A 22,103-nucleotide genomic window follows, 5' to 3' on the forward strand; every position below is an offset into this window, starting at 1 on the left:
AAAAAGGGGGAGGGGCTGGAGAGTGGAAAGGAAATCCTTGTTTAACTAGCTTCCCAACCGTCCCCTCAAGCCAGCTGAGTGGTTTGGTCCTTTCTCTAGGTCCCCAGGTAAATGATGTCAGATCTGAAATTGTCCAGGTTCACCCGTGCCCCCCCTGCCCCAGTTCCTTCCTCCCGCAGTGCCTAAGCAGTCCCGCGTGCTGCTGGTGGAACGCGCCCCAGTTGCCTCCCGGCGCTGGAATAGCGGCTCTGTGACATGTCCCTTAGGGATCATCCCCATTACGTGAAAGGTGCAGGAACACTGCCGTCCCTTTCTGTCCTCGCATTCACAGAGCCTGACCTAACACGCGTGCTTTTCGCCGTTCTGTTGAGTTACAAGTCAGTCCTTCAGGACGGTCACCGTCGGGGTGGTTTTGACTTCCCGAATCTTCCAGAAAATATAGGTTAAGTTATACGAAATGGGCGTGTCTGGATCTTACCAAGAGACAGACCCCCCCCCATCCCCAACGCCTACCAGCCAGAGACACCCAGCCCCTTTCTTTACCTCACTCTCGAAAACACCCTCTCCTCCGGTCGTAGTTGTCCCCTCCCCCCGCCACCCCGCCCCATTTTCCGCCTTCAGCCCACCTCCCCGAGAACCTCCCTCCCGGCCCCCTCTCCTGTCTGCCTTCCCCCGGCAGCGCGCTCGGAGCTGCCCCGCTGGCGGCGGGGACACCGAAGGGATTGCTCCCGGGCGCTCTCCAGCCCAGGGCGGCTGGCCCGGCGCCTGGAGCTCGGCAGGCCCGGCGGCTCCGCGGCGGCTCCGGGGACGCGCGCGCCGCCCCTCCGTCCCTCCCCTTCCCTTCCCTCCCTCCCTTGCGCCCGGCGCCCAGAGCGCGGTCTGCCCAGGGCGGTGGCTTCGCCGCGCCCCTCTCCGCTCCGCCACCGTGGCCGCTCCCTCTTTCCCTCCTCTTTGCGTCATGTCGGGCACTTGATAATTTTCCCTTCTTTCTTTTTTTTGTTTGTTTTTGTGTGTGTGTCTTTTTAAATTTCTCCTTGAGCCCTTTCCACCTTCCACCTCTCCATTCGTCTCCCAGGTTGATTTTTTCCCCCCTCTTCTCTGGTCTTGCCCATGAGCCTCCTCGGGAACTACCGGAAAAAGACCAGCAACGATGGTTATGAATCCTTGCAGCTGGTGGACAGTAACGGGGACTTAAGTGCGGGGAGCGGCGGGGGTGGCGCCAAGCAGAGAGTGAATGTCGGGGCGGCGGCGCGGAGTCCCGCCAGGCAGCCTCCGGACCGCGCCAGCACCATGGACAGCTCAGGTAGCGCGGCGGGGAGCGCGGGGCTGAGCTCCGCGGCCCAGCCCCTAGCCCGCGGCCCCCACCCCAGCCCCGGCCTGGGCGAGGCCGGCATAGAGGCGAAGGCACCTAATACCACCAGGGCTTCGCGTCTCTAATTTCTCTAGTCCAGGGAGCTAGGAAACGTTAGCTCAGCCCGGAGGCCCAGTGACCAAAGCGAGCGCCTCTTAATCTCGCTAGGCTGCTGGATTCACCTGCTGGGAGCGGGGATGGGAGGGGAGGGAGGGGTGGGTGGAAAAGGGGAGGGGAGGCGTGGGTAGGAAAGGGGAGGGGGTGGCGCGTGGAGCGGCTGGGAAGGAGGGCGGGGAGAGGCAGACGCTCTCTACCCTGCTGCCTGAGCGGGAGAGATGAAGGAGCTAGTGTGCTTTGATTGTTTTTGCAGCCTGGGCATGGTATTTATTCCAGTTGTTCTGGTAATGCTGATGTTATTTGCAATTGTGTGAAGCTCTGCCCCCTTCTCAATGCTGTCTGCTAGGGTTAATGCTGTGTCTTGAGAAGTTTTTGTCTGGGATCTAGAACCTCTTTACACAGCTTTTATGATTTGCACAATGGAATTTTTTTTTTCATGTGTTGTTGGCTTTCATCTTGTTTTTCTTTAGCTTTTTGCATTGAGTGTATTAATATTTCATAAACCTTTACATGTAAGGAAAATGGAAATGCCTCCATACTTTGAATCTGGGCTTGCATCTTCTATAAAGCATTTTAACGAGTTGGATTTGGCTCTTGAGGATGCTCTTTTGGTGACTTGCATAGTAAAGCACTCATTTAATATATACATGTTGGACCAGGAGTATTATTATAGCTGTTTGCTTACTTTTTCAAGGAGCTAGGATCTGAAGATTGTTTACATAGAGATAATTTATAATTGAAGTACTGAGTGGTTTCTTCTACATTGATAACTTTAATACTGGAAAACTGAGGACTGCAGAGGAAAGATTCAGGTTGGGTTGTTTGGAAAGTCATGAAATTAAGCTGAGTTTAATTCCTGCACTTTGGAAATGCTTGCTGCTTTAATTGTGCATTGGCTCTCCCTGAGCTACCACTTTCTCATCCTGTAAGTGGGTTGAAATATTGTTAACAAATATTCAAGTGCTCTGGCCTGAAAACGAGTTTTACCCACACAAGCTCTTACGGAGGTTAAATAAGATTTTGGTGGGATGTTCTCTCAGGATCATTTTAAATTAAAGCTAAGATGGGGCTGATGGTTTCAAGAGTTTGGGTATTGATGTCGTACATGGTTATTTGATTCATGTTTTTCCAAATCTGTGACATATCAAAGTCCAAACCATCTTTAGACTGGATATGATCTCCTTTAAATCTTAAATAAAGACTCATGTACTCCAAATGATGCCACTGTAATCCTTTCTGGAAGTAGTGGACATGTAGACAAATAACTGAAATGAAAATGAACAGTTTCCAAATGAGTGTGGAGGAGCCCCACTTCAGGGAAATGAAAAAACTGTGAAATTTTGTGTATTTAACTTTTATAGGGATTTTCCACATTTAGAAATGGAATTTGTTTTTAAAGTATGTTACATTCTAGAATAAATTCAACACATATTTCCTGAGGTTGTTAAATGCCAGGTACTGTGCCAAGCACTGTGGGGAATATAGTAGTTAATGAGACACTTTTGGCCTCTAGGGGGCTGTCATTTAATAGGGGCAGTAACTCAAACACACAGCGCCCTATGGTAAGTTTTGTTTCTTTGAAGATTATATTTTTCACGAAATCAGTTTCTCTGTAGGTTGAAAGAAGAACGAATTTCCTTGACAAACTATTGTAATGGGAAAGCATTTTTATTAAGAATATTGTTATCTTGCCCAGCCGGGCGTGGCTCAGCGGTTGAGCATCGACCTAGGATCCAGGAGATCGGGGTTTGATTCCTGGTTGGGGCACATGCCCGGGTTGCGGGCTGCGGCCGATCAATGACTCTCTCATCATTGATGTTTCTATCTCTCTCCCTCCCTCTCCCTTCCTCTCTCTGAAATCAATAAAGATATATTTAAAAAAACAAAAAAGAATATTGTTATCTCTAAAGTGCTATTACTAGGAGTTGATTCTTCAGTTTAATCAAATTAGCACTATATGAAGAGGTTGCAGGGATTTATTCCCCTCCCCCCCTTTCTGGTCAGGGGAGTGCTGTGGCTTTATTGTGGCACTATGTATTTTATGATTATTTTGATGCATATTTGCAATTGAGTGCAGTTTGGGAGGATGCTGTTTGGTTTGGATGAGAGATTGGGAGTTTCTTTCAGTGGGTAGCAAGTTTCATTTACTAGTGCAACTATATCTGTCTTGTCTAATTATAGTTCTTTCTTCTAAGATCCTCAATGAGTGGCCTTGTGCAGTGTAAATGTATTCATTTGTTTAAGATATTTAATTAAACTCATGGATCATTTCTAAAGTAGCAGTACTCTGCCCATTCATTCATCTGATTGTGCTGTGACGTGCTGCATAGGCTAGGTGGTTCATGGGGCTTTTGCTGTAAAAGAAATGTTTATGAATGAAGAAAATATGTCAAGTTCACTCTAGAGAATTTAAAGCTTAGTCTTAACAGTACCTTATATGTGTATAGTTACTTGTTATAGATTGAACACTTGGACAGTAATCTTATTTCATTTCCCCAGAATTCTACTAGGTAGAGTAAGCAGGATGTGTCTAAGGATTTGGGATCAAACCTCTGCACTATTGTGACTAGCCGTAAAACCTAAAAAGTATTTAAACCTGTTCCCCATTATAAAATGGGAATCATAATAGAGCTTTAGTTTGAGGCTTAAAACAACATGAGAACATATTTGCAATTTTTCTCCCAATCAGATGAGGAAACTTATTCTTAGAGATGGCAGGAGACTAAAAAGGTAAAATAGCTGCTTAGTGACAGCCAGATTTGGGTTTCTGGCTGTAAGGTCTAAGTGTTTCCCATTGAACTAAGCTGTCTTTTTGTGTAGGCATATCAACCAGTTGTTGAAATAGAAACAATATTATCTACTTTGACTTTCCCCCATTTGTTTTTAGGTAAAAGAGTGACAGATGCTCAGAGAAGTGTAATGACTTTCTAAGTAGACAGATTCTCAAGTGGTAGATTCCAGAGCAGTTGCCTACTCAGATGTAACTTGCAGAGAGCTCGCTACCTGCCCTGGCTCACTTTTTCTTCATTGGAATTGTTCGCTAGAAAAAAATGTCATTCAAAGGTCATCCTCTCATATCCCAATGGCACTTCAGCTATCTCAATTCATTAGCTCAGAAGCCCCATATTTCTCTTGTGTGCATTTCACCTTCTATGGAAGGTAGAATTTGCAAAAAACAGGACTCCCAATCTTGAGTCACTAAGTGTTCCAACATTAGGCTGTACTTACCAAATTCATAATGGTTGTTTGGAGGATTGTCCTATACACCAAAAGGTTGTGGGGTTTGATTCCCAGTCAGGGCACATACCTAGGTTGTGGGTTCGATCTCTGGTTGGGGCGCTATGGGAGGCAATTGCTCAATGTTTCTCTTCCTCTCCCTTCCTCTCTCTCTAAAATCAATAAAAGCATATCCTCAGGTGAAGATTGATTTAATAAAAAGTATAGTGCAAATGAATGCTGAAATACTTCCCTGTTTAGTATGAATCTGACTGGGAAAAAATTATTTTTAACAAATAACAGGGTGGGGCAAAAGTAGGTTTACAGTGGTTTGTATGGAAAATGATACAATAATTACTAAATAATAATACAATAATAAACTCTCTGTTTTGCCTACTCACAACTGTAAACCTACTTTTGCACTACCGTGTAGATGCCCACTTTCCAGGTTATCTCCTACTCCTTCAGGACTTGACTTCAGGATCCCTAAACCTGTAGGCTGCACAAGATGGCCATTCTCCATGCCCCTGAAGCAGCCTGTCCATCCCCGTCAGAGCTGTGGTCGCTCTGAGTTGTGATATGTTGCCTGGCCTGTCTCTCCCTCTAGACTGAGTGAAGTTCAGAGCCAAGCTGTGTCTTGCTCACCTTTGCATTCTTGTCGCCACTTGGCATTTATTAGGAGTCTGATAAATACTCATCGAATGAATGAAAGCAGGATAGATTTTGAATTTTTTAAAAGGGCATTTATAATGAAATATGTCCATCCGAACTGAAAATAATCATACAGCTAGATTTTAACAGAAATGAGCCCAGGCTTGAAAGAAATGAAACTATTGGCAAAAAGATAGACCAGTTCAATAATAAGCATGTTTCAGATGCAAGGACACTAGAGGGAAGAGAAAGAGGGTTAATACATAGTCTCAGACCTCCAAAGAGTTTTCTAACGTGGAAATGTAAAGAAAGTAGCTCACCGAAACACTGGGCTCTTTTGGCCAAAAAATGCAATCTGTTGTATGATTCATCATTCAGGTAATGCTTTTCAGCAGAAAAATAAGAGACACTAAATGCATACTTTTTTTTTTTTTTAACAGACTAACAATAGGTAACTTTATCTGTAAATCTGTGTGTTTCTTCATTGTTATCACAAAGTTTGACTCTTAGCTATTTTCAGGTGTAATATTAAAAATTCTTTGTATCATCTTCAGCTATCTGTAGTTATATGTAAGCTTTGTGGTGACTTACTGCTTTTTATAACCTGTACTCACCATCTTGAACCTCTTTAGGAAAGGATCTGTAATTTCAAGGTGGATTGAAGAATCCTGGAGTTTACATTGTATACATTTCCTTATTGGCAAAACTTGTAATTCAGGAAAAAACTAAATTATAGTTATTGCATATTAAACAGCATCTCTTGACATTTACTTGGAAGCTTTTGACAAGACAGCTCAGTATCTGAGGAATAAGTCCTTCATGGTCCAAAGAATTAGAAAATTTCATGACATGTGCCAAGAGATCTGGCAGTTTTTACTACCTTTAATTGCTTTACCTGGAATGTTATGGGCCATAGTCTAGGTCCAAAACATTTTTTATTTCAATAATGCATAAACATATAATTTTAAAAGGTACTAGGGATAGAAATGAAAATTCAACTGTGTGTGGTGTTAACAATGCAAATAACCCCACCAAGGAAACAGCCAGATGACTCAGTCAGTGCCTTCTGTGTGGTGTTGGGTTTGCATGTGCAGAAAATTGTTGTTGGCCTGCTGCAGCACAGTCCTCTACCTGGTGGCATATGTTATAGCCACTTCCTGATTTCAGAAATGTTATGTCGTGAAAGAAATGCCCATTAGAATTGGGTGTATTTGGCAAACAACAGGGTGAATAAGTGGTATAATAAATATACATATAAAATGCTATGAGGGTGCAGAAGTAGGAGCTGTGATGTCAACCTGGAGGACTAGGGAAGGCCACAGGGGAATGTGATGTTTGGGCCAGAAGTCAGTAGGTGGAGAAGGAAAGGAAGGTTATTTCAGGCCCAGGGCTAAGGCACAGCGGCATCATCGTGTGTGATGTGGTGAGAGAAACTGCAGTTACGCCTAGAAGCTGGAGCTCATATAGTGGGAGGTTCTATGGTAGATGGAGCTGGGAAGAGAGGTTGAATCCAGATCAGGGCGAGCCTGCTGAGGAGGTTGGCCCTTATTTTGTAGGCGATGGGAGGGCACTGAAGATTTGGGAGTAGGGGTGAGGCAGGGCCAACTTACCCAACAGGCATAGTGCCTAGGGACCACAAGAATCTTAAGGCCCACAGAACTGCTTTAATTTTAATTTATTTTAAAAACCGGAATTTTATACTTGCTGAGACCACTGTGGTGTACACTCCCAGGCCCCCAAAGGTGTACAGTTGCTCTTGGCTACCACTTGGAGTACTTTTCCCTGAGAAGCACTAAGTGACAGTAGAGCCCTATGGAAATGGGCCCCGTGATGATGCTGACGGGAATACAAAGTGATTGGCTATTGGCTCCCAACCCTATTCTCAGAAGAAGCAGGCTAAGGTTCTTATCTTCTGCAGCAGAGAGAGGAGAGAAGAGGATAAAATGAATGCTTGGTGCACATTTATTTGTAATAAACTTTTTCTCTATACAGCTAATAGATGACAAAAGGGTTTTTTCCTTTTTTATATAGCAACAGAAGGCTGGCTGGAAAAAATTGTTTTTTGTTATTTTTGCAATAATGAGGCTCTTCATGTTATGCAATTGAAATTTTTTGACCCTATTTATAACATTATGGCAGGGCTTACTAGGCTTAATCTCCCTGGGCCCCTTATTGGCCAAGATAGCAAACTACCTATATTGTAGTTGGCTCATCTATAAAACCAAACTTGCGTACATTAGGGATAACAGTTATGAGACACAGATGCTTCCCCTCCCCCGGTGAAAAAAATAAATAAAAACCAGACTTTTAAAAATGAGTATTAACGGTTAGGAATTATTATTCTTTATACAAATGCAGTAAAAATATATAATTTTTTAAATGGGGGAATGGGCACCCAAGGAAAAAGTGCCCCTGGCCCCCAGATGTCTTCCTGCAGCTCCAGGGAGAAGAAAGGGATGTGGGAATCCCGGAGGTAATTTGCAGGTGTAAAGGTTGAACCTCATCTGTGGTTCCCAGCTGTGTCCCATTTCCCTGGGACGCTGGTGGAAAACACAGACTCCTGGGCCTTAGGAATTTCTGACTTAGGAAGGAGGGGGTACTGCCTGGAGGATCAGGAGAACAAATGCAAAATAGTGGGGGTCCAAACCAGGGCTTGCGGAAAAAACAGGCAGCTCTGGAAAGCATCACACGGAAGAATGGACAGACTGACAGCTGACCCGACGTGGGGTGGGAGGTATAGGGGAAGCTAGAGACATCTGGCCTGGATGGCGAGAGAAGAGGGAATATTTCCAGCCTTGTCCAGAAAGGGAAAATGTGACCAACTGGTTTCCTATGCTGCAAAATGTACCACGGGCACCTTGTGGAGGAGCTGAATACACACTGTCAGCTTGGCACAAGGTCTCACCAGGCTTTCAGCTTTTTGGTAGGCTGCCCGTTGGGCTGTGCAGCTCTTCAGGGGAGTGCTGTGGAGAGGGCAGGAGGCAGGAGCAGGCCCTGTGCTTGCCTAGGGGAGGGGTCAGGTAATCCGTGGAAACGCTAGAACTGAAGCTCTATGGCACTGGGCTGAGTCCAGGCCTGAGGCCGGAGGCTAGGATGGTGTAGGGTAGCCAGCCTGCCCTTATGCCTGTTCTCACTGGGTGAGCCTCTGGTTCCTTGCCTGGCGATGGGAGCACAGGAAGAAAAATTCAAACACCAGTGAGATTTGAAAGGTGATTATTGATGCAAGAATTTTTGGTCTCTATGGAAACAGACAAATGCCTGGAAAAAACCCTGACCCCAGGACTGCCTGTACTCGTATTTGGCCACTTGAGCATTGCAGCAAAACCCTTACAACAGTATAACAGTCCTCATTTCTCCCTGCCCTTTATTCCTCTGTCATGACCTCCCTCTTCTCCAGTCCCCCTTCCTTCTCTTCCTTCCCCTTCCCCTCCGTGTTCACCTCCTCGGTCCCTCTCTCCTCCCTGGTTTCTGCTCCCCTTCGGCTCTCTTCTTCTCGTTTCTCCGGCCCTTTCCCTTGTAGGTCCTCTCCCCTTCTCCCCTGTCCGTGAGTCAGCATATCTGGGAGACTTGGAGCCCTATGCCATAAGGTGTGAGGATGACTCTAGTTTTGGGGGCTGTGTGTGGGTGTGTGTATGACTTAGATCCCAGCTTGCTGCATGTGGTCCAATAAGTGTGAACGCTGGTGTCACTTTCCAATTTGGGTAACTGTATCTGACCTACCTAAAATTTCACTTACTGTTTCAATTAGCAAAATGTTCCATCCTGTGGCTCTGCGATGAGAGGTTTCATAAGCCGCCATCCCCGAGGCGACTGTATTTCATTCCAATGAAGGAAAGACTATTGCTTACTAATTCGCAACAAGGGAGTACAAAATAATAGCTCGCCACCTTCCCCTCCCTGTCTCTCTAACCCCAGCCCTGCAGATCGTTTTCCTTCTCACCCCTGTTGCTGAAGCTTAGATAAATTGCTCTGTTTTCAACCCTTCCAAGTCCAGTTTTTGGATGCTGTTGGGCCATGGGGGTATTAGGGAATCACGAGTCAGAAACCCAGATATAAACTCTAGCTTTGTCGTTTACGAAACGAGACCTTGGGCAGGTAATTCAAGTGAGAAAAATCTCACTGACCCTGCCTGTTCCGCAGGCAGGCAGGGTGCAGTGTGAGAATGTAGATGAAAGCACTTTGCAATGAACGGCGCTATTCTTTCATTTCATAAGTGCCTCCCGACTGCGTAGTGTGCCTGGGCACTGTTCTAGGCACAGGGGATACAGTGAAGGATGAGACAGATGAGACCTCAGCGTTTATGAGCTTACGTGATCGTGCGGAAGATATACCATGAACCAGGAAACCAAGATGAAGGATTATATGGCATGCTAAATGCTATGAGGGGATGGGGTGAGGTGAGAATAACCCAGGGTGCTGGTGGGAGGAGAGAGGCCTTTTCAACAGACCGTGATCAGGAAAGCTTTTCTGGGGAGCTAACATTTGAGCTTATACCTGAACGAACAAACAGGAAAAAAAAAAAAAAAAACTGGGTGTAGAGCAAGCATTTCAAGTATTACGTACAGCAATTGCAGAGACCTAGAAAGGGGAGAAAGCTTTGCAGAAAGGGGTAGGTAGGTGGTGTAACTGGCATTTAGTGAGCCAGGAGAGAATGACTGCAAAGGAAGTCCGAGTTGTGCTTTTAACAGACCGTTTTGGCTGCTTGCATTGAGAAAGCATTTGAGGTGGCTTTCTGTGCATTCCAGATTGTGCGCTGGATTTGCATGCCATAGATGAGGTCGGCAACTGTACTGCTCAGCATTAATGGTCAGCCTTTATTTTTTTCAAGTTCAAGTGAACTAACATTTTCACAGCATCTTAGTTTTGGCAACATGCTTTTTGATATCCTACCATATTTAGTTGTTACAGTTATCCAGTGAAGTAGGGGGTATCAACGAAATGCTTTAGAGGTGAGATGCTCCATTAAGTTCAGTGAGTGATACACAGCCCAGCCAGCAGCATGCCCAGGTCTTCTGACATATTGGAGAGGGGCAGAGACTGCCAAGGAGGAGAACTGAGGTCTTGCATCCTGTGGCCAAGATCTATCAGCTCCTTTAGGGGGAGACACGCTGGCAGGAAAGCACAGGAGAAATTGGGTTTTAACTGCTAGGGAAATTAGCTTAGGTTGCCTCGAAAAGTATAGCAGGATTTCACTCTACTTATTGGTCTTAAAATCCAGCCATTAATTCTTCTGACAGGGCAGGAGCTGGTTTCATCTCTCAGTGTGTGCCAGGAAAGAACTGTCTCCATTATGCCTCTTACTGGCGCACAGAGCCCGGGAGCCTTTCACACACAGTCTTGTTTTTGAGCGTTTGCAGTCGTAACAGAAGACAGTTCTATTTCATGTGCTGCTTTGTTTTCAAGCCATTGTCTGAGAGCTGGGCTTCTTGTATCTTACGAACCAAAGCCAAACCAAACCCTGTTTTTGCTTATAGCACTGATACATATTCATGAAAAAAAAATTTTTTTACACAGAACACACAATTCAGAGAGTGGTATAAAAATGAAAAAAATCCATTTCCTTTCTCCCCAGCTTTTAGTCTGACTCTCCATGATTAACATGAATGGTTTCTGGTATATACTTACAGAATTTTCTGTGCATATCCAAGCTTGTATACACAACCACGTAGACATAAGCAGATTCCTGCACACCACACATGTGTGTGTGTATATATATATATACACACACACACACACACACATTCATATATAATGTGTATCTGTATGTCCTGGAATCCTATACATGCTGTTATTTAATTAGGTTTTTTGTTTGTGTTTTTTTTTTTTTTAAATATCTCTTTATTGATTTCAGAGAGAGGAAAGGAGAGGGAGAGAGAGAGATAGAAACATCAATGATGAGAGAGTCATTGATCGAGCCCACAACCCGGGCATGTGCCCTGACCAGGAATCGAACCCCGATCACCTGGGTCCTAGGTCGATGCTCAACCGCTGAGCCACGCCCGGCTGGGCTAATTAGGTTTTAATTAACACTATATCTTGGATAACTTTCTACGTTAGTATCTAGAGATGTACCTCATTTTCTCCAATGTCTGCTTTGAAGCCCCAGTTCCTTTATTGACAGGCAGTAAATATCTTTGAGCATATATTTTGGTAAACTCTTCTTAGAAGTGGAATGGCTAGGAGGAAGCACACACCCACTTCATATTACACTAGATCTTGCCAGATTGCTGCTTTAGAACCTGTACCAACTTAAGTTCCTACTAACAGTGTGTGAGACTACTTATAAAATAGTTCTGTTTAGGTAGAGTTATTACCTGGAAGCAGCCAAAGTCCTAGGAAGTTCAAGTTCATGTCTCAGTTTCCATGGAACCCAAGATAGACTTTCTTTGTTCATTCAAGCATTGGTTCATTCAGCAAGCACTATTAAGTGACAACCAGCCTGAGTACTGTGCTGTGAGATAAAAAAGAAAAGGAAACTAAAGCCATGGTATCCACGCTAGAGGAGCACAGAAGACAGTATTATTGCGGTGACGACTCAGATCTGGATCTGTGTTTCCTGGCCTCAAATCCTGCCCCTGCCACTTTGCTCATTTTAGGGTAAGGTAAAGAATATCTGTCTCACACGATCGTTGCGAGGATTAAGATGTTGACCTAGCTGTGGCCGGTGCGGCTCAGTTGGTTCGAGCGCTGTCCCGTACACCGAGAGGATGCGGGTTCGATTTCTAGTCAGGGTGCTTACCTGTGAATATGGAGAAGCCCTGTGCACAGTTGAAAAAAAAGCAGACCACCCGTCAGGTTGCCCCCTCCCCATGAGCAGAGACAGGCGTTTATGTATCTATGACAGAGTACGGATGGGGTAGAGAATAGGGGTGAGAAGTGAGTTAGTGGGTTGTAAAGGCGTCTCTGAAGGGGGACCCTAGTGCTAGCTCTGAGGTGTAGGCTCGATTTCTTCCGGTGAGGACAGCGATGACGAAGGACATTCCAAACAGGAGCCGACTGGAAAGGTGGAGGGACGTTGAATGTTCGTGCCCCAGTGAGCCGCTGAGTTACCTGTATGTGCCGGTAACTTCAGTCATTCATCCAGAGGACAGATATTTATTGAGGACCTGCGAGGAGGAGGGTACATTTATGGATGAAGAAACAGAATTAAAATTGTTCAGTTCCCCATTTTCATAGAGACTCAGAAGTATGAACCTTATCTGCCGTGTTTCAGTCTTCAAACATTTTTTCTCTCTAGTTTCTTTATTTTTGCCTTTCCTGCTTGATTCTGTGGGGTCAAAAATGACTTCGAGCAAAGTTGGTAGTGGTTTTCTTTGTTTTTAAATATATCTTGAGATGGTGCATTGTCCTTACTTCCCAAAGTGAGAATAGGCAGAGAGTTTCCATAACTACAAAGTGGTTTATATGTGGGTGTGTGTTTTATGGGGATTGTTTGGTCAGATGATTTCTAAGATCCTCTCTAACATTTCAGGGGCTTGTTCTCTTTCATCTCAGTAATGTCAGCAGCCAGTTAGATTTAATTTATTTTAGAATTACTTATCATGGGAAAAAATTTAAAGCAGCCCAAAATGTTCAGGAGATTAGTTCTGATAATTATGATATGCCAATAAGGTATTATTAAATAGCCATCAGAAATAATTGTTTAACAAACTTTTAATATAATGGTAAGATCTTTGAAATATAAAATTTTGAAATAAATAAGAAACAAACTATATACTGAATTAAACTATATAAACACACACATATTTATATGTTCACACAGGAAAATCATTGTAAGGATCTATAGTAGTTTAAAAATTAAAGAACTATATCAAAATATTATAAAAGGATTTTTGGACAGTAGAGTACCAGTACTTTGAACATTTTATATATGTTTTGCTACAGTTTCAGCAATGAATTTCCATTTCATAACTGCAATTTTATATAACTATATTCTTTTTCTGTAGCTACTTACATAACTGAAATTTTTAATGAAATCATTGTAGATTCACATGCAGTTGTGAGAAACAATACAGAGAGATCCTTGTAAACTTTGCTTTTTCTCCCAGTGGTAATATTTTTCAAAACTGAAGTGTAATATCACAGTCAAGATATTGACATTGATACATTCCACCTCATACTCCCCTGGTTTGGTCTTAGTGTGTGTGTGCGTGCATGTGTGTACACACACTCTGTGCTATTTATTACCTGTGTGAGTTCATCAATCCACTACCACAGTCAAGATACTTTACAATTCCAACACCACAAAGAGACCACATGTTGCCTTTTTATAACAACATTCACACCCACCACTATTTAGAAAACCAGCAAAGTGTAGTGAACTCAAATGTATAGGGCATTTAATTTATTTTGCTTTTTCATTCGAAGCCATAGTTGTAGAACCTTAGAGTGGGAAAGAACTTAGCAGTCTTATGGGTTACATGGAACGTGGGAATTTCAAAGGGGAAGTGGGAGATTCTCCGCCCTTCCGTAAACACAGCATCAGCTTGAGCACTCTCCCTACCCTTCACTCCAAACACCTTTGCCTCAGTAATCACTTTCTCTGGAAAACCCTTATCTGAGCCTTTAAATCTGGGTCAGCCGCTGCTTCTTTGGGCCCTGATTATACCCTGTATTTTCCTCATTGTGCATTTTTCTCATCTTATAATTGCTCATAGATAATCAATACATATTGGGTGGGCAGATGAGCCTGGACGAGTCCTTTCCCAGTTTCTGATCAGCCTCCAACTGCCAGCTCTCTTTCTCCTCCTACTCTTTGAGTAGCACTTCACAGCATGTATGTGGCCAGCCTAGTTTATTTGGCTGTGCCACTGCTTGCCCAGTCCACAGATTCCAGCCCTCTGCCTGCTGGTGCTTACGCCAGGATGACTGACTTATCTCCTGAGCTCTTCACGTTTTCCTCCTCTGTTTCTAAAGCTAATATGATGTTGATGACTACTACAGGCAGCCACGAGCCTAGCACAGTGCTGTGCGCTTGACATGTATTCTCTCCTTTAACACAATATATCTCAAGTCCTGTCTTACTATTCAGTTTTTAAAATGTGGAAATGGAGACTCAAAAAAAGGTGAATGTCACCAAGTAAGTGACAGAACTGCATTGAAATCCAGGACTGTCTGCTGACCAGTCTGTACACAAGAGCTGAGCCTGTTTTAACTCCATGGTCCTCCCCAAACTCAGCTCTTCCTCTAGGAGCCTGTCTCACCTCTGATTGAACTCTTCCAGTCAAGTAACTCTGGACTTTGGAAGGCAGCCGTTATAATTTGGGATAAGAAACATGGCTAGGAAGCTGTCTTTGATGTTCATTGGAAATCTTCCCTTCTTTCCCTCAGCACTATATGTAGTGGGCTGTATTTCTGTCCTATGGTGCAACATAAACTGCTCTGAATCTATAGCTCCCTCTTGCTCTAGCTAGAAGGGATTTTAATGATTTCTAGTCTTATCTCTTACAGATGAGGAAACTAGAGTCCAAAGAGAGGAGCCCTGTTCAATTTACTACCCTTGAGTTACTTGAAACCTAATCCTGTTGGTCTGGATTACCTTTCTCCTTCTAGCTCTTACAGTCTTTCCTCCTGAGATGGGTTTTTTCGACCTTTCACTGCCCTCATCATTCTCCCATGGACACCCTCCAGCTGGCCACCATCCCTCTTGTTTTTGGAGCTGATCTCAACATTCCAAATTTAGGTTGATTGCCTGGAGTCCTAGAGAGGATGTTTAATTCTGCAAGTAATTATGAGAACCTACTGTGTGCCAGGGTCTACCACGTTGTGCCTTTCTTCTTCCTTTCTCCACATTGTCACAATGTTTACAAGGCTATAAGTTTGGCCGTGTGTTAACAAAGACCATCAAAATTATGGCTTAAACCGATGACAGCGTATTTCTTGCTCATATAAAAGCCTGATCTGAATGGCAGCTCTAATATATAAAATAACTAGTTCCTAAGCTCCTTCTGTCTTGACGCTTTATTCTCCTTAGGGTGTTACTCTCTTTCTCTTTATCTAAGATGGCCAACCGACACGTCGGTTCCTGAGCCTACCCCTTTTCTCTAAGCAACACCTTGGAATTTGCACTCTCACTTCCACTCACATCCCATGGGTCAGAACTTAATCACATTTAGTTTCATTTCTAGGAAAGATGGCAAAACAGGACCTCCCACGGAAGTCAAGAGAAATTCTCAGAACTTCATGAAAGACTGAAATTCAGAATCTTTGGTGATGAGGTCAGAATGGTAAAAATAGCTGTTATTTATTTGGGTCTTACTGTTTATTTGCCGTACATGTGTTAAATACTTAATACGCATTATCTTATTTAATTCTCAGAAGAATCCTGGGAGACAAGTACTATTATTAATCCCCAGTTTTGCAGATCAACTTTTCCAGAGAGATGAATAGCTTCCCCAAGGTCACCTAGCAAATGCATGATGACACTGCCACCCATTTATCCCGGTGCCCTGGTGGCCCAAAGTCATTGCCCTCTTCACTTTGATGCCATACAAATTGGAGTTGCTCATTAACACTTCATAAAGCCCTTTCATGCCATGTAATAACCGGACACTTTTTAATTATAACTTGAGCAGGAAGTGTTGTTTTCAGTAGGCTGTGAGCCCCAAATTGAAAGGCTGGATCTTACATCCTGTTCGCCAAGTCTGAGCTCAGGTCAGAAAAAAGATACAGTGACTAACTATGCAAAGGCTATTGTCCCTGTGCTGCATCTTGCTGTGAGCGACGATCCTCGGGATATTCTTTTGCATGAGGAAACTGAGGCACAGAGATACCAAAGGACTTATTTATTACATGTGGTGGAGTTGGAATTTGACTCCACGTCGGTCTGATGCCAGACTGGGAATCTTAATTCGCCCACTGCCTCATGTGCATTATTTTCCTGGGCCTGAACTGTTTCCTTGGGTTCTGGAGTCTCTCAGGATCTCCTGAGACCTGGTGCCCTGCCTATGTTTGCCAGCCTTGCTGGGCTTGGTTAGAGATCATAGGCTCTGATTGATCACAGACTTTTCTAGGCTCTGATTTAATATGATAGACTTGCTTTTTAACGTTTTGTTTTTTCCCTCTTATGAGTATGGTGAATGGGTTATACATACAGATATTAACTGTGAGGCATTCTATGAGGAAACCACTTCTCTATGGTCAAGTCTCTTTTCCAACCTCAAATCAGGATATGTAGGCCACAGGAGGGACACTTGAAACCTGGATATTTTAGAGTAACAACTGTTTGGCAAATTGTGGGGTGGTGATGGGGGCCGCTTTAGAGCTGGTGGGAGGGGACGCCTTTCTGAATGGGTAGCATTTACAGTAGGATGTTCGGGAAAATGAGAAGAAATCGATCATGCAAAAAGCCAGGAAGAGGCCCCCAGTAGACAGAGTAACAAAAGCAAATGCCCAGAGTGGGGAAAATGGAAGAGAGGCAAGAAATAAAATTAATATCACATTTGAGCGTTAAATATCGTAGAGTTGGTTTGTTACAGAGTGGGGACAGAGCCCATTGTGAGTGGTGCCTCCCTGGTCCCCAAGGACCAATGGGGAATTTGTGCCATTTTTGGATAAGCCTCAGTGATGCTGGGGTGATGCTGTCCTGCTCGACAGACTCCCCCTTGCTGAGGTATATTTGGAAGAATGGGCAGTAATTTCCTCAGTGAATCATTGTTCTCTTTCACTTCACTAAACTCACCTTTGAAAGTGGTCACATTGACAGTGTTCCTTTCAGAATTCTTTAAAAAAATTTTTTTAAATTGATTTTTAGAGAGAGTGGAAGGGAGAGGGAGAGAGGAAAGAAACATCAATGTGAGAGCAAAACATCGATCAGCTGCCTCCTGCACGCCCCCTTTGGGGGATCCAGCCCGCAACCTGGGCATGTGCCCTGATCGAGAGTTGAACTGACAACCTCTCTGTGCATGGAACAACACCCAACCAACTGAGCCACACAGGCCAGGGCCAGAATTCTTTTGAGATCTTCCAGGAGCTTTGAAGCTACGAAAGGAGCAATGTTTTTGATATTAGCAGTGGTTTATAAAAATATTTAGCTTACCCTTTCCTCTTAAAATTCATTCAAGCACTCAAAGGGTTGGAAATCAGATGATTCCATCAGGCTGAAACCTGGAATTGATAGAAAGTTGGAGGATACTCAAAGGCTGTTCTGTTGGCAGAGGGGCTGAGCTGCTCTGAAAACAATGGCAGATCCTTTTATTTATAGTCACTGGAGCCTCACAGATGTGCATCAACTGGCAGCAGCCCATCAATCACCAGTGGATTTGCACGTGGTTCCAGTTTGGGCACTTGGGTTCTTAATCTGATTTTAATTCAGCTATTCATTTAAAGGTTTATGACACACATACTGAGATGTTCTTTTAAAAGAAGCAAGCAAAAAGAACACAAATCCAGTAATTAATTGTGGGAATTGTACATTCTGGGCTTATTTGTTATGTGCCCAGGCTCAGCAGAGATCCTTTTGATGCACTTCCAATAACAATGAACATAAGAGCGTGGTGAAATAAATGGGCTCTTAGGTGAAGGACTGAAGTTCTAGGAAGAGCTTTATCTTCTAATTGCATTGCCCTTCAGCATCGGGCATGAGCACAAACCATCAATGCCGTATTTTTAGTTTACAGAGCACGTTCACGAACATCATTTTACTTCACTTTTACAGCTGCCTTATGAGCTGAGTTTAATTTTCTTTATTTCGTGGCTGATGAGACCGAGGCTCAAGAGGAATAGGTGACTTGCCCAAGGTCACAACACAGGTAGCAGGTGACAGAATTAGGACTCCATTCCAGCTGTTGTTTTACTTATAACTCCTGAAAAACAAGAGTAGCTTTAAAATTTAAAAAGTGCCAGTGCCATCTTTAGGACAATGTCTTAGGGATTGTTCCTCTATGAGTATTGTTTTAAACATTTTAAGGAAATAACTGCAAATTCTGTTCCATACTAACTCTAATAATGCTTTCCATAATGTCCCTGAGTCCAGAATTTGTCAAGACTACTTGACGTTCCCTCAAGCTTTACTCTTTAATATTACCTTGTGTTTGGTTATATCATATTGAGTGCAGAGCTTGGAGAATCATTATTAAGGGTTTGTAGGTTGTTTGTATCACCTTTTTAAAGAAGAAGCATGTATCGCACAGCCACTATGGAAAACGGTACAGAAGCTCCTCAAAAAATTAAAAATAGAGCTAACATATGACCCAGCAATTTCACTTCTGGGTATTTATCTGAAGAAACCCAAAGCTCTAATTTGAAAAGATATATGCACCCCTATGTTCATTGCAGCATCATTTACAATAACCAAGATATGGAAGCAACCTAAGTGTCCATTGACAGATGGATACAGAAGTGGTGCATGTATACAATGGAATATTACTGAACCATAAAAAAGAATGAAATCTTACCATTTGCAACAACGGGAATGGACCTAGGGGGTATTATGTTAAGTGACATAAGTCAGAGTAAGACAAATACTATATGATTTCACTTATATGTGGAATTTAAAACACAAAATAAATGAACAAATGAAAAAGAAACAAACTTATAGACACAGAGAACATATTGATGGTTGCCAGATGGGAAGGGGGGCTGGTAGGTGAAAAAAAAGGGAAGGGGTTAGAAGTACAGTTTTCCAGTTACAAAAATAGTCATGGGGTTGTAAAGTACAGCACAGGGAATATAGTCAATAATATTGTTTTAAGTATGTATGATGTCAGATGGGGTAAACTTATGGAATGATCACTTTGTAAGTTATATAAATGTGTAATCACTATTTGTACACCTGAAACTAATATAATATTGTATGTCAACTCTAATTGAGAAATAAATTTTAAAAAGAAGCATAGACATGAATATAAATAAATAAAAAATCTCTTTCACAAAGTAACCTAGGCTTCTGCCATGTCCGGATCTGATTCGCTCATTATAAGAAATTCTTTTGAAGATACGTTTCTAATCTCTTGGACTAGATAATTGAGGATAAGATGGCAGTTTTGTTGTTAGGTTAATTTAACTATCCCTGCTTTGGGAGAGGGCTGTGACAAAACTGTATCAAAATCAACAGAAGACTCCCAAATGAGATTATACTCGCAAGATTTTCCAGGCAGACAGGAACACTGCAAGTGTAAGATGTAATCGTGTTTGACACAAGAACCAGGGAACATAAACGATAAAAAACCCTTAATCCTGTGATAGCCTCTGGCAAAGTGGGAAATAATGTGAGGTCTTTTAGAATGGCCTTTCTTAGGATAAGGTACAAAATGTAACAATGTAACACAGACAGAATTGCTGCTGGAGAAAAGACAACAAAAATACTTGAGACAGTTAAGGACACCTGGGAACCTAGGAAAACATGCAAAGTTCCAGAAGGAAGGGAGAGGGTGGGCTGTTGGGGAACTGCCCGCAGTTCCCTGGGGCTAGAACAAAGAACTGGAGGATCCGGAGGCACACCGGTGAGGCCGCAGAGGTGAGCAGCTTCCAAGTGATTCAAGGTTTTTAAAACCCAGTTACCTGGAGTCCCTGAAAGTTTCTAATGAGGGGAATGACCAGGTTAAATTTGCATTTTGACACATCCTTTTGGAGAGGATGAGGGTTCTAGGCCAGTGGTAAGGAGATCAGTTTGCAGAATAGTTAGGAGGCTGGAGATGCAAATAGCCTGAACTAAGGTACTAGCCAGCAGCGGGTGTGTGGAAAGGTGGGATGGATTTGGCATTTGCCTGTAGGAATAGTGGGAGGAGACAAGGTGATGTTCAGATTTCTTTGCATCATCCATTCTTACCCTGTAACCTCCTGTGCCACAAAACCTTTGCTGAGAGTAGGGCGACAGATGCTTCCCTAATAAGTACTCGCACCCCAAGTTGCTAATTTCCTTGCAGCATTTTTACTCAATGAGCCTTGCGGGCCCAGCCGGCGTGGCTCAGTGGCTGAGCATCAGCCTATGATCCAGGAGATCGCAGTTCAATTCCCGGTTGGGGCACATGCCTGGGTTTTGGGCTCGATCCCCAGTGGGGGGGCATGCAGGAGACATCCGATTGATGAGGATTACAGTTCAGAATTTAAGGTCCAAATCATAATATTTATTGGACCAGACACTTTGGAAAGAACAGTGCCCAAAACAAACCATATCCTTTCATGGAGTTCCTTTTCTAGTAGGTGGAGACAGGGAAAAAAAGTTATTAAAAATACCATGAAGAAAAATAAACTAGAAAAAGGAAGTTGGGGGAGTGATATGGTGGGGGTGCTACTTTATGTTGGGTGATCTGGAAAACCTCTCTGAAAAGAAAACATTTAAGCAGACTTGTAGGAAGTCTGAAAGAAAGACAGCCATGTGGCCCCCTGGAGGAAGAGTGGGATAGTAAGTGCCAAGGCCCTGGGGCAGGTATATATTGAATAGAGTTGTGATGTGACTGCAGTCAAAAGACAGGGAAGGAGAGGTAGGAGACAAGGCCACAGAGCTATGCAGAGATCAACTCTTTAGAGCCTTGTAGGCCATAATAAGAACTTTGATTTTTACTCTAAGTGGGATGGGAGACCATTGGAAGATTTTAGCAGAAGAGAAACATTTACCTTATTTCTTAAAAGGATACTTTTGTTGCTGTCTACCTGACAGACTGCAGGGAGGTAAGGGTGGAGGTGAAGACATCAGTTAAGAGGCTACTGCAGTAATTCAGGTGAGAAATGATGGTGACTTAGATCTATGGTTGGAAGAACCATAGGTAGTAAGAAAATTTGGATTATATCCATATGTATGTGTGTATATAAAATATGTACATTATATATTATGATATATAATGTGTATAATATGTAAATATATATAGCTTTCTAATTTCAAATATATGCAGAAGTAGGAAGGGGGAACAGCATAAGTAGAAAACTGAAACCTATGTCCCTGTCACCCAGCTTTAAGTTACCTACTCATGACCAATCACATTTCATCTGTACCTGCACCTGCCCCTCTGGGTTATTGTGAAGTAAATCCCAGGCATGATATCACTTCATTCTTAAATATTTCAATGTGTATCTAAAATATAAGGGCTTCTTCTAAAAACATTATCACAATATCCTCATCACATCTAGAATATAATAATAATTCCTTACTATCATCCAATATCTACTCCGTTCAAATTTTCCCAATTCTTCTAAGTGGGAGTCTTAATTTTTTCTTATTACAGTTTATTGAACAAGGACCCAAATAATGTTCATGCACTGAAGTTGGTTGACATCTCTTAATATCTTTTAAAGTTTCCTATTCATTTCTTTTTGTCCCCTTGCGGTATCTTTGTTGACAAATCGGGTTATTTGTGCTGTAAGTTTTCCCCAACATCTGGGTTTTGCTGATTGCATCACTGTGGTGGCTCTTAAGCTATTTCTCTGTCCCCTGTGTTGCCTGGTAGGTAGATCTAGAGGCTTGATCAGATTTAGATTCAGATTAGATTTTTGTAAGACTGTTTCATAGATTGTGTTTTGTATTTCCATTGGAGGTGTATAATGCATGATTCTGCTTTTGTGATCACTACGTAATTCCATTGTTTTATTAGGAGCTGCAAAAGCAGGAAAAGACTTTGATTCTTTCTCTTTATCAGTTTTAAAAAATCAAAAACTGATTCCTTAGTCTTCTCCAAGGGTGACTAATAAAGTTTTTCTTTCTCTATTTTCCCCTTTATCTTATGATGAACTCATGCTTGTAAACATGTGCTTACGTTTCAATCCATTGCAGTTGTTATTCTTACTGATGCTCCAATGGACCTATCTTTGGCTAATAGAAGCCTCTTAAGTTAGC

At 42.9% G+C, this 22,103-nt stretch overlaps 1 protein-coding gene across 3 annotated transcripts in view; it reads left to right on the top strand.

The window, feature by feature from the left end:
• The window catches only part of DNAJC6 (DnaJ heat shock protein family (Hsp40) member C6), a 109,895-nt gene that overhangs the window by 27,021 nt on the left and 60,771 nt on the right, over positions 1–22,103 (top strand). The window contains exon 1 of one of the 3 annotated variants that reach the window (XM_081144047.1): positions 1,096–1,303. The exons of the other annotated variants lie outside the window; for them this stretch is intronic. Coding sequence (XP_081000173.1) covers positions 1,111–1,303 — 193 coding nt within the window. The 5' untranslated portion in view covers positions 1,096–1,110. Of the gene's footprint in view, positions 1–1,095; positions 1,304–22,103 lie in introns of those variants that run through there. 3 annotated transcript variants of the gene reach the window in all.

The sequence above is a fragment of the Miniopterus schreibersii genome (assembly GCF_964146895.1).
Source record: "Miniopterus schreibersii genome assembly, chromosome: 8".
NCBI classification, from domain to species: Eukaryota; Metazoa; Chordata; class Mammalia; order Chiroptera; family Miniopteridae; genus Miniopterus; species Miniopterus schreibersii.